The sequence below is a fragment of the Microtus ochrogaster genome, chromosome 1 (genome assembly GCF_000317375.1).
Source record: "Microtus ochrogaster isolate Prairie Vole_2 chromosome 1, MicOch1.0, whole genome shotgun sequence".
Taxonomy (NCBI): Eukaryota; Metazoa; Chordata; class Mammalia; order Rodentia; family Cricetidae; genus Microtus; species Microtus ochrogaster.
Window position 1 is genome coordinate 72243484 of NC_022009.1, and position 12712 is coordinate 72256195.

At 40.8% G+C, this 12712-nt stretch overlaps 1 protein-coding gene across 1 annotated transcript in view; it reads left to right on the top strand.

Annotated features, from left to right (window-relative positions):
* Positions 1-12712, top strand: part of Stxbp6 (syntaxin binding protein 6) — a 215166-nt gene that overhangs the window by 57508 nt on the left and 144946 nt on the right. The window contains exon 2 of the mRNA XM_005343814.2: positions 5359-5547. Within this exon, the coding sequence (XP_005343871.1) occupies positions 5394-5547 (154 nt within the window). The 5' untranslated portion in view covers positions 5359-5393. The remainder of the gene's footprint in view (positions 1-5358; positions 5548-12712) is intronic.

Genomic DNA, 12712 nt, shown 5'->3' on the forward strand with positions numbered 1-12712 from the left:
GTACTGTTGTTGTTGTTGTTATTATTATTATTATATTTTGGTTTTGTCATACTGTTTGTTAATGTTAGCATGTGGCAGTTTACAATACTACATTGTAAACAAATTTATAAACCAGGTCTGTGGCAGAGCAGGATTTATTTTTGACTATTAAACCTTTAAGAAGGATGGACTTAAACACATAAACAAGGAAAAATGAGCTGAAAGCAATGTTTGTAACTGAAGTAGACATGAGACTTAGGTACCGAGAATCCTGTGACCGTGTCTCCTACAGAGGAAAGTATATATTTAGGCAAAAGAAAGCCCACTCTCACGCTTTAGTAGCCAATGATGGAGACTCCTCTCTCCTTAAAGATATCACTGTGGCCAAGGCTGCTGTCTGTTCTGGTCAATCGTCCATGTTTACCATGTCCAAACGTGTGTGGTTACTGGAGCAAATGGAAGCTGGCATATGGCTGCTGCTCTTCTGTCCCGGCGGTGGCCAGGTGGTGACTGCTGCTGCCCAGAGGGAAATGTCTTCCCCCAATGACAGTCTTCCAGCCCCTCGACCACTGCAGAATTAACCCTCCTCTCTCACAATGATTTGGTACTGATTGGAATCAGAGACAGTGAGTCTGATCACCTGAGCCCAGTGCAGTGTGTTTTTATGGCTTTCAGGTTAAGGGGAGAATAGGTCCTGAAATCACAGATGTTTACGGTAGGTAGCATTCTAGTTTAGTGACAGTGAGGACAGCAGGAAGATTAGAGAATAGAGTACAGGTCCTGAAATCACAGATGTTTATGGTAGGCGGCATTCTAGTTCAGTGACAGTGAGGGCAGCAGGAAGATTCTGGCGTATTTTCTTAGTTTGAAATCAAATAATGATATGAATTTAGTAGAAAATGTGTGTCTAGATGTTTTCTGGGAATAAGTATATAAGTATGCTAGGCATGGTGGCCCACACCTTTAATCCTAGCACTTAGGCAGAAGCAGGTGGATCTCCATGAATTCAAAGCTAACCTGGTCTACAGAGGGAGTTCTAGGAAAACCAGGGCTACAAAAGAGGCCTTGTTTTAAAGAAACAAAATTCAAATAAGAACAAAACAACAACAACAACAAAAAGACGCAAGTGCAATTGTACATTTGGAAGCTCATTTTCTCTTCTAGGTCCTCCTCATTTTCATGCTGAACTATTTCATTTTTATTCTTCAAGTCCGTATCTATGAGTACCCCCCCCACACACATTGTTCCATTTTCATGTGTATATGGTATGCATCTGTACATATGTAGTGTGTGAAGGTACCTGTGTATGTGGGTGGGTGTGCACCTGGAAAATTATCTTGCCTCTTATTTAATGAGGCAGGGACTATCAGTCAAATCCATGGCTCATTGATATGGCTAGTCTCCTTAGCCAGCTTGACCCAGGAATCTGGACTCAGAGGCTGGAATTATGGTGGGGTGTGTGTGTGTGTGTGTGTGTGTGTGTGTGTGTGTGTGTGTGTGCCACATTCACTTATGAGGGTTCTGAGGATCTGAAATCCTGTCCTGTATGTGTGGCCCTAATTAAAAACAAAACATATGTGATGCTCCAATAGGTCAACGGGCTTCAGTTCCTCTGTATTTAAGCAATGAAAATTTATGAGTGTTATCTTATCCATAAGGTGTTCCTTTTGAAATGAACCCGAGGCAAGCTTGTGTCTATACTGCAGCATATACGTTTCTCTGATAGTCATTTCTACCTCAGTGGGTTTCAGCTAAAATACTATCTCCACAAGAAGAAATTATAACAGTTTCCCATAATCCGTAGCCCAAAAGAAATTGGCTAAAAATGGCATGATTTGCCATTATAAAAATACATATCTAATGATCCTTATTTGCAGTCTTGAGATGTTACATTCAGCAACTATCTTGACCTACATTTGGAATTGAATGTAGAAGTGCTTTGTAAATAGGGCTGTAGACACTTAAGGATTCCTCACTAGCGCCGTGCAGAGCATCTGCGATCAACAGCTGCTCAGGAAACATTTTTATTAGTGTGTTTAACAAGGAAGTCTTTCAAGACAGGGGATCACCGCCCCACCAAAAACAATGGTTCTAAACCTGCTTGTGCAGCAGAATAGACTGAAGACATTACATGCAAACAACCCCCTGAATCTCTGTGACTCAGAGACCCCAGATATAAAGTCTACTTGAACCCCCACATCTTATGCTGAAATGTTCCATCTCTACCAAATGCCACCATTCTGATGGAAGTTTTAGCTTTGTATAGGGTAATGGCTTGTAAACCTGGTGGCCACATGACCCGTGGAACCTAAGAATGAGTTAGAGAGCTGTTTAAAATAGTTTATAGAATTCAGATGTGCAGCTGGATGTGAGACAGCTACACAGTGGCCGGCTTACTTCCTGATTATTTGCCTTCGAGTCCACTGTACATTAACCTTCCCAGAATGGCACTCAAAACATACATCTTCATGTACTTCAGAAAGCCCTGAACGAATAACGTGACACTTGACCCTAGAATAAATATGATTCTCTCCCAGCAGTGAATTTTCAAGAAAGGCCTATAACTCTCCATTCTTGTGTTTGTATAGAGGAAACCATCTATTTATGTGTGTTTATGCATGATACACAGCGAGGCTTTGCTAAGAAAGCTGAGTATTATTCTTCTAGACATCTTCTGCTTTGCATGGGTACATTCATTCAATTTTTATAGTTCAAAAGATATTTCAGAATTTGTATCATAATAGGCATTAATAAAATCCTCCACCTTTAAGATTTTTTTTAAAAAGTATTGAGTCACGGGAATGCGTGATCTGAACATATTAACCTATTTAGCTCTTCAGGTCCAAGAGGGAGGTAAAGGCATCTCCATGTTGTATTAAGTCAGTGGTTCTCAGCCTGTGGATTGAGACCCCTTTGGTTGAGAACCCCTGAGCTAAGTAAACTGAGAGTCAGAAATGCTAAGATTTACCTATCAATTTCAGGCCTTATGTCTTGGATCTGAAATTTAAATCTGAGCTTGTTTTATTCTGGATGTTATTGAGAATATGGCTTGCTTTCTTCCTTAGTTTTCTTTTCTGTGTTTCCCTAAGTGGGAGACAAGAAAGACCTCAGAGCTAGAAAACTAATATCTGTTTCTCTATTTAAAACAAAAAAACCCCAAAACCCCAACAGCAACCCAACAAATCGTAAAGCTGTCATAGGCACAGACAGTAAGACAGATGCATGCTGGGAGAAGTTCTTTTTGCCAGCTTGAGGGCAGTCACAGTGGCAGTGCAATGACAACCAGGCACACCTGCACTATTTTCACTATGGCATAGCCAACATGGAGAGAAAACCTGGTGTCAGTGACTGTTGTCAGAGGACAAGTAGATCAGAATACGTACATATATATAATATATATGTGTGTGTATATACATCTACTAGACCCATCTTTATTGCATGTGTCAGTATATCTTTTGGTGCTAATAGAACATGTTTATTTCAGAATTAAAGAGAGAAAAAAATTTTAAGCCGGGAAATTCCTTATATTTTTCCTACCAGGAGCTTAGAAATGTAGACAGGTATGATTTTGCCATTGAAAGATATTTCCTTGGTCTTCCTTCATAAATCATTGGAATCCCAATGAAACTTTAAAATTAGATTTATTATTTTAGGAGGTGCAGCATGCCACAGTGATGCATGTATGGAAGTCAGATGCCAGCTTGTGGGAGTTGGTGCTCTTTTTCCATTCAATGGGCTCTAGAGATCAAGCTAAGGCTGTCAGGCTTGGCAGCGAGTACCGTTAATCACAGAGTTGTTCCCCGTGTCTACTGGTGAAACCTGTGATGTGGTCTGTAATCAACCCTTGTAGGACAGAGACCGTATCTTGATTTCTTGTGGGATTCCTAAAACCAAACACAAAGCATCATATAGCAGGAGCTTCTCTGTCACGTGGTCAGCTTTAGGGCGGTTCCATCAAGGCTTGAGCTACTGCCATGTCAAGCACTTCGCTGCCAGTCTGTATGCAGGATCTCCCAGCACTCCACACAACCTGTGTGGGCAGGACAAAGGCTTCTCCTGCACCTTACGTTCAGATTGGTACATGTGATGTTCATGTGTGTGCAGGTATGCGTGCGTGTATATGTGGAGGCCAAAGATCAATCTGAGATAACCTGCCTCAGGCTCTGGCCCCCTGCTTCATTTCTGAGTCCCTTGGCCTGTCACTCACTGCGTAGAACAGTGGCAGGCCAGAGATCTCCAGGTCTCACCAGCACAGCGCTGGGATTACACGTGCATGCCACCACAGCTAGCCCGTTTCCTTTCTTTTCCCACCTGGACTCTGGGGATCAAACTCTGGTTCTTGTGTCTTCATGAGCTTTCTCCGTGAGTCTTATTCTGAAGTTTTAAGTTGCCTGAATAAATATTGGTCAGAGATAAGTAAATTCTTACCTGTGACCGCAAGGGAGAGGACCGTAGATTTACCTAGGGCTCTGGAGTTGCGTTTATGTTCAGATTCATCTTGACCATGAAAGACAGAAGCAGAATTAAGACCATCAGGGGAAGTACAACTTTGGGGAGCCATATGTAATGTGTGGGCTGTGACTGTACTAGTTGGTGTGTTGTGGGGGGAACTCGTGAGCCATAACATACGGCTTCATTTTCTTCGTGGTTGGTCACCCACTACCAGTTAACCACAAAGGTGGGACATGCTGGGGAGCATTTCCAAAATAGTTAGCACAAGTCTGACTGGATTTAGAATTCCATGGCCACTGGGACTGCAGGAAAAAAAGTGCAGATTTGGCAAGGGTCCAGATGGTGTAAGTCTCTGCAGTGGAACGTGGGTCAATAGGGCCCACTGCAGGAGTCTAGTAAGCAAGAGCTCCTTACTTGGATGATGAGAAGTGGCTGAGCACTGGCGAAATCAATGCTCTTCTGTTTCTTATGTGGCTCTTATGTAGAAGATGACATAATGATTTCCACTCTGAATGGAATTAGGAGAATGTATTTACATTGGAGTTAAAAGAGATCTGGAAGGAGCATAAAGAACTCCATTGAGGGGTTGTTAGTCAGTGACAAGACTTCACAACTGCAAGTGTTACTCCTGACAAAGGAGGAACAGGATGGATACTGTTGCCAGTTAGGTAGAGATTGGCAAGCCCCCTGGAGCCCATTGCTTGCTGTTCGTGCCACATTGGGCTGGGTGTTTCAGGTAGTGAAAAGCACACTCTCTTTCCCTTTGCATCGTTGTAGACATACACTAGGAAGAGCTTGTTGTTAATGTCCCTGTAATTCGGAGCTTAAACTGCAGACTGAGCAACACTGCACCTGCGAACACTCCCTCCTCGTTCCTGCTAGCCCTACAGTATTGTCAGTTCCAACTTGCCTTTTCTTTTTCTTCAGAAAACTCCCTGCGTGCCCTCGTCGGTTTCTCTACAATGAGTGCCAAATCTGCCATCAGCAAGGAAATTTTCGCACCTCTCGATGAAAGAATGCTGGGCGCTGTCCAAGTCAAGAGGAGGACAAAGAAAAAGATTCCTTTCCTGGCGACTGGCGGTCAAGGAGAATATTTAACTTATATCTGCCTGTCAGGTATTGAAAACGAAATGTTAACATCAAAGCAACTTTTGTTTTAAAATGCTTCATCTAAGGCATTTGGTAGAGTCATGCTCATTTGGTAACATCGGCCTTTCCACTCTTTTCTCCTGTCTCCCGTCCTTGTTTCCTTGTGCCTTCTCTTCTGTTGTTGAGATTTCTGTGTACTGAAAAGACTGGGAAGTTCAGTCTTTCAGTCCCTGAAGAGTTTCTGCAGAGTTTGGCAGGCACTTTCTGATTCATTCCTTCCTTCAGCGGGAGTGGTCTGTCCTTTGGGAGTTTTGTTTTAGAATCCTTCTTTTGGATAATTGTTACCACTAGCAGACTGAGCTTCACTTTTTTTTCCCTAGACCACTGCCAACAATTAGTAACGGTTTTCCTTGAGACAAATATTGCTGCTTTAAGGAGCAGGAGAAAGAAGATTTCCTTTACAAATCCTTGCTTTGCCTGACAACCCCAGACATGTGAAAAATAACCATCTGTTTTTATAAGCTTAGAATTTGGTTGGATTATTATTTTTTCTTCCTGCTCGTGATGAGAGGAGGTCTCTGTGGGATTTACAGTGGATGCACACCAAGTTTTTCTGCGATAAAATTGAGATAAATTTTCCACGAGCTTCCGAGTGATCCTAAAGCTAAGCACTGAGGGCATTTGTAATATTTCCCATGATATTTCTTACGATAGGAATGGATAAACTAAACCTACCACAATTCATTTCATCTTTTCTAAGATCTTTTTTGAGTTGTGGTTCGGGAATACAACTTTAATTTTAAAACTCATTTTTAGCTTTTAAGCAAAACCCAGCATCTGGTAAGTTAATCAGAATTAATTTTAAGGAATAAATGACTTTTCATTAGATAGATAAGGATTTATCAGACTTAGATTAGAATAAAATGAGAACAGAGCATTTTGATAAGCATGCCTTTATAATTGTTAGAAGAAAACTTTTATTCATTCAGAGGGTGTGGGAATCAACCTGGAAACACTATTCTCTCCTTCTTAAATAAGGATTAGGTTTGGAAAATATTTGTGTTTCGTTAGTATAATTAAGCAATGTCCAAATGGGAGTTAAAATAAGAAACAGTGACTTAAGTTTTTTAAAAAGAAAAAAATCAGCCAGGCGATGGTGGCATACTCCTTTAATCCCAGCACTTGGCAGGCAGAGTCGTGCTGATCTTTGTGAGTTCAGGGCCAGCCTGGTCTACAAAGGGAGTTCCAGTATAACTAGAGCTACATAGAGAAACCCTGTCTCAGAAAAAAAAAAAAAAAAGGAAAAAATGACTTAAGTTTTTTAAAAAGAAAAAAATCAGCCAGGCGATGGTGGCACACTCCTTTAATCCCAGCACTTGGCAGGCAGAGTCGTGCTGATCTTTGTGAGTTCAAGGCTAGCCTGGTCTACAAAGGGAGTTCCAGGATAACTAGAGCTACATAGAGAAACCCTGTCTCAGAAAAAGAAAAGGAAAAAAAATTCTTTCTTTTCTTTATTGTGTGTGTGTTTGGGGGGGGGGGAGGTATTTTCCCTGCCTGTATGTCTGTATGATGTGTGTGCATTGGTAGCGTGTGTGTATGTGTGTTTGTGGGTGTGGGGGTGGTGGTTGTTTCTTCTGGCATGTGTGTGCAATGGTAGTGGTGATGAGAGCCCATCAGATCTTCTGGAACTGGGGATACAGACCTCTGTGAGCCACCATGTGGGTGCTGGAACGGAATCTGAGGTTCTGGAAAAGCAGACAGTGCTCTTAATGATGAGTCATCTCTCCAGCCGAAGGGAAATTTCTCCATACCAGCCCAGGATTTTGTTGATAAGATCAAGGTCTTAAAAATACTTTCATATTTTAAATTATAGACCCTGTCGGTTTTTTTGTTTTGTTTTGTTTATGAATATCAACGATGGATGAAGCGCATACCAGCAATCTTGTTTTGTATTTGGGTGAGCACAGACACATAATATTCTAACCCTTTAAAGTTTGTTTCTCTTCACTGCTCTGAGACTTCTTACAGGCACATAATTGAATGAACAGTGCACAGTCCAGAAGGCAAGTCGGGTTTTGCCAGGTATATACCTATAACTGAAGGTCAACAATTTTCTTTGTCTTTTAGACTTACACTTTTATCTGCCTGATTCTAATCATAAAGTCTCCGAGAGTGGTAATGGGGTTCTAACAGGCTCATCTCAGGGAAGTGGTGTAACCATCCCTCACAGAGCTGGAGATAATGACCTGGGACTCTTAGCCACATTTTTGTTACAATGACCAAGTTCTTCAGGTTGGAAGTGGAAAATGACAAGAATTGTTTCTTTCTTGCATTCGAACAGAGGGGAATCCCTTGTTCTGAAAGTCTTCATCCTTTTTATTTCTTTTTTAAATTGGGAGAAGCTACATAAAGTAGAGCTGACATTTTGCCAGACAATAGAACGGAAACCAGGGCAGAAAAGGGCCAGGTGGCTTTGACACACACACATTTGTTACATTATGCGTTTTTCTTAAAGAACAAAGTAATAGCCGCCTTTATTTTCTGATTTATGTACAACTTGGAGGCTTTTCGGTTCTGATAAAGTAATGCTTTAACTAACAAGTTAATCAATATGTTGTATTTTTAATATGCCGAGTGTCCTGGGGGCTAAGGATACAGTTACAAGAAAAAGTTATGCAGGTTAGGTGGGCTCCTGTGGACATTAATTACTTAAAAAAAAACCCACATAATTATAAACTATGAAGGAGGCAAAAAGGAAAAATGCAGATATGCATGTCTTGGGGAATTAGTCCTGTGTGGTAGTTTGCGCTCCCATGTTTTGAACTGAGTTGTGGGTGGGCAACACTCAGGCAGAGCAATGGTGCTCTCATTGGCATGCAGGTGGTCCCTGGTTTCTCCCGTTTCCTCTGAGCTACTAGGGACAGCTCTTTGTAGCTGACCAGGGGTAGGAGGTTTTGAAGTAAAAGTTCCTTCTTGCTATTAGTGTAAATTACTATGCCTTCTGGGAGGCCAACCCAGATTATTGCATGGTTGATGAAAAGCACCTATTCATTTATCAGAGGTGAATTTTGTATAAATCAGGACAAGGTCTGCAAATAATTTTTTACCATCCTTTCAGTACCATGGAGCATTAAATCAGAGGTAAAAAAAAAAAAGAAGCTTAAAAAATATGCACCTAGACACCGATATATTAATATATTTTAACTAGTGCTTATTCAGTTTTTTTCTGTGTCATGAATAATTTATAATATGAGAACCAGAGGTGTGTGACCATAAAGATATCTATCTGCCTTTCTATCTGTCTGTCTATCTATCTATCTTTGTATCTATCTAAACTTTCCTGGATTATTAAGATATTATTTTGGAAGGAAAAAGATAATCCAACTTACTCATCATGAGATTACTGAGTTTGATAGTTTCCTCATGGTCACCCAGGTCTAATTTTTTTGAGCTGATCCGTATCCTTAATCCTAGTACTTGGGACAATCACAATACCACGTATATAGTCATGCCCTCAGGAAAGCGCTCACAAACAATTGCAAAAAATCACTGACTTGTTTCTGCTCATGACAACCCAATATCATGTTTTTGTGCTTTAAGGAATTATGAGTTCTATGAGCCAAAACCTTTTTGTCTTTAATTACACATATGCCTTACGCATGGTACTTACTGCTAAAATGTCAGTAAATCTAAAAAGAGTAGCATGATGGTGAGTTGAAGAGCATACTTAGAGCAACAGACATTTTCCCAGCATGCAAGACACTTTTTACACAGCAAATTGGACAGAATTTTCTCACCACCAAGTCTCACAATATTTAAAAATTTAATTTACTTTCATTTAATTTTTTTACACTCCTACTGTGCTGCCCATAGCTGGCCTCAAAGTCCTGCCTTCCAGTGATTCTCCTGCCTCAGCCTACCAAGATGTTGGATCTATAGCTCCTGGCTTTGTGCCTAGCTTAATGTTTTAGAATTCTTGCGTTGATGTATACCTGCCCAGCTGTTCAAGTCTCTCTCTGTGAATCAATTTATACTGTTTTTCTTGCTGATTTTTCAAAATAAATTCCAACATAGCCACAAATATACTTCCCCAGAAGAGAACAGGGTACACATCATTACCTGGAGCTCAATATTTATTTACATTTTCTTTTTGTAGCATCCCTCTAGGTAAACTCTGGAATGGTATACAGATGCTTCCATTCTAAGATAGCTCTATAATTGACGTTTTGAACATATCACTTCCCATCTCTTTTCCCTCTCAGTAATGATACAATGAAAAAGACCAGTAATGCCTAGAGGTGGCGAGCATGTCAAGGTGTCTGAGCTCTAACAACCAGGAAATCTGAGAGCAATGTAACTACGTTGGCTGGAAATTTGGCAGTGTTTAGTGAAGTCATATATAGATCCCTATGGTGGCTATTTACATACAAGAAATCAAATCCCATGTCCACATAAAAGCTTGTTATGAATGTTTCTATGTTTTACTCATCACCAGAAAACCCAGAGATAATTAAAATCTCCACCCACATGTTGAATGAGTAAAGCAATATTTTATATATAGGCAGTAGAATTTATCCAGTTCTACTAGTGAAAAGAAACAAACCACCAATACGTGCGGCAGCCACATGGACAGACAAGTATGAAAAAAATCTTAGTAGACTGTTCAAAGCTAGAGCTAATATCCTCTTCTTGGTTCCTCCTGGCACCGCCCACACTGCTGGCTAATGTTATGTCATATGTGCTTATGGGAGACCGTTGTCTGTATTTATGATTTGTACTTGCCTGATTAGGGTATAGACTCAACTTGGGAATATTAATATATCCAAAAAATAAAGACACGACTTATATCCCCATGATAGTCTGAGTCTATAAATTAAGTATTACTTTATTATTAGAATTCAGTTGACTGCTAAACATTCTGTAATTTTATCCTCACAACCTGTTTACCTAATCCTGTATGATATTTTATATTAGCTTTCATATTCATAAATGGATAAACTCTTTCTCTGGCTCCCACTTTGTCTCCACAAATGGGACACATGGAAACCAATTTTTGTGATCAGCACATTCTTTTATATATCTGTTGAAACAGAAAACCTTAGTTCTTTTCAAAATTATTGTTGATTTGTAGAAAGAACAAAATTGTCCTGTTTAAAAAAAAGTTCTGAATACACTGTGATGAGGTAATTTATGTACATCTGTTCCGTGGAAGGCTGTAGTATGGAGTAGGAGGATGGGAGCTGGTGATCCTGCCCTGTATTTCAGCAGCTCCTAACCCTGAGCGTTACTTGGATGTGGCCCCTTCCAGGAAGCTCGGGAAGAAGTGTTAAATGTGTGGAACTCTCCACTAAGGTGGAAGCATTTTCACTATTGAAGGGTCTTACACTCTGGATTGTCCACTGGAATATTTGACATAATGACTTATTTGGGGTACTCGATTTTATTTTAAAAAGTGCTTTTTAGTCCCCGTGTTTTCTTTAGCCCTGGTTAAGATTCTACAGTTTTATATGTTCTTCAATTGAAAAGATATCGAGGCTGGGGATATAGCCCCCCAACCCCTCTGACTTAGCTCAACAGGAGTGGTGTTGGAAAGGGCAGATTCTTCTGTTCATGGTGATAGAGAAGTACCACTTTTTACACACACTGTATCTTCCTACTTGTGTCTAAGGTGTAGAGCAGTAGACTCATCTACAGATGTTGTAGTTGTCAGGGTAAGTTATGTTATGAAGAGTCGTATGTGCATTCAGCTGTAAAATTAAGAAACTCTGGAAAGAAGTGACATACCAGGGTTTCCCTTCTGTCTTATTTCTGTGACTTTCTTTGTAGTTTTTTTTTAAAATTTTTATAAAACTGCAAGTTTCTCTGTCATAATGTTTATTGCATATTTGTGGTTTGGGGATAAACACTAGGCTAAAGTAGCAGTAATGACCATTGGTTATGGGGAATTAAAAGAGAGGGCTTTCTTCTCCTATGCTTTCTGGGACTATAGTTAGCCACTGTGATCACACATAAAGGACCTCTCCAAAGATCCTGCTGTACCTGTGCCAGTGGGGTGCCAGGCATGGATGGCGTCAATGGAGTCCCTGTAGTAGGCATGGTGACATCCTTTCCCCTGCGTTCACTCATTCTGCCCTTACGTTAATGCTATGAAGTAGTTCTTTGTAGGTGAAGAACTGAGGACAGACATGAATTAGCTTGCTTACGATTCCTGATACAAGTACCTGGATTTGAACATGGGTAGCTTGATTCCAGTTTGTTTGCCCTCAGTGTCTGTGTTCTGGTCCCCCCCCCTTTTTTTGGTAGGTATAAGAGTTGTGTGAGAAAAGAATTCCAAAACCAAACATCCTTCCTCACTGTCTATCTCAAGCACCTAATGACCATTTCTTGGCCCTGCCTTGTTTCGTACAGGGGTATGCCTTTGGTTTTGGCTGCATGGTAAGATTTGTAAGCCAAACCATTAAACCTGTGAACAGTCAAAGATGCTATTGGTAGATTTATTTGACTCTTAGAAAACTGATTACTCGGGGAAACTCAGTATCTCCTCATAGGGACCTGTGTATGTACAAACCTGGTTTGTTCATTCATGTAATAAAATGTTCTTAGACATCCTTGTGATTCTAGATCATCTCTTGTGAAAACTGATGGTAATATCTTTTCTCAGGCCCCGTTGAACAGAGGAGCCCAGCAATAGATAACTAAGAAGTTAGTATGTACCTCTCAGTTCATCTTCACACCAGCTGCTGTTATTTCTGCTCTACAGATGGCCGAGCCAGGGCTAAGTGGATAAGTGCCCTGCACGCCGTTGAACAACTAGAGACCCCACATGAGACTTTTCTGCTCCAAAGTATACATACTTCTAAATATGTTTTTTTTCCTCAAGACAAGGCTATGTCTGAGGAACAAGGCTCTCCCATTCCCTAAACACAGCACGATAACGTTCCTTGAGCAGAATGTTCTGGTCTCCGGGGACTTAGAGGAAGTGCTGGCAGGCACTGCCGCTTTTCTAGTGGTTTAGCACGCCGGCAGAGTTTTCTTTTTCCACACTCTCCTGTGTGTGTTCCAGGACCCAAAACCAGATGGAAACAAGGGAAAGCTCTTGACAGAGGCCAGTGCCAAAACTTTTCATTTAAAAAGGAAACGCCATCTGTTCGCTCCCCCACCACCCAGCCCTCTGCTTCCAGGAGCCGGTTTC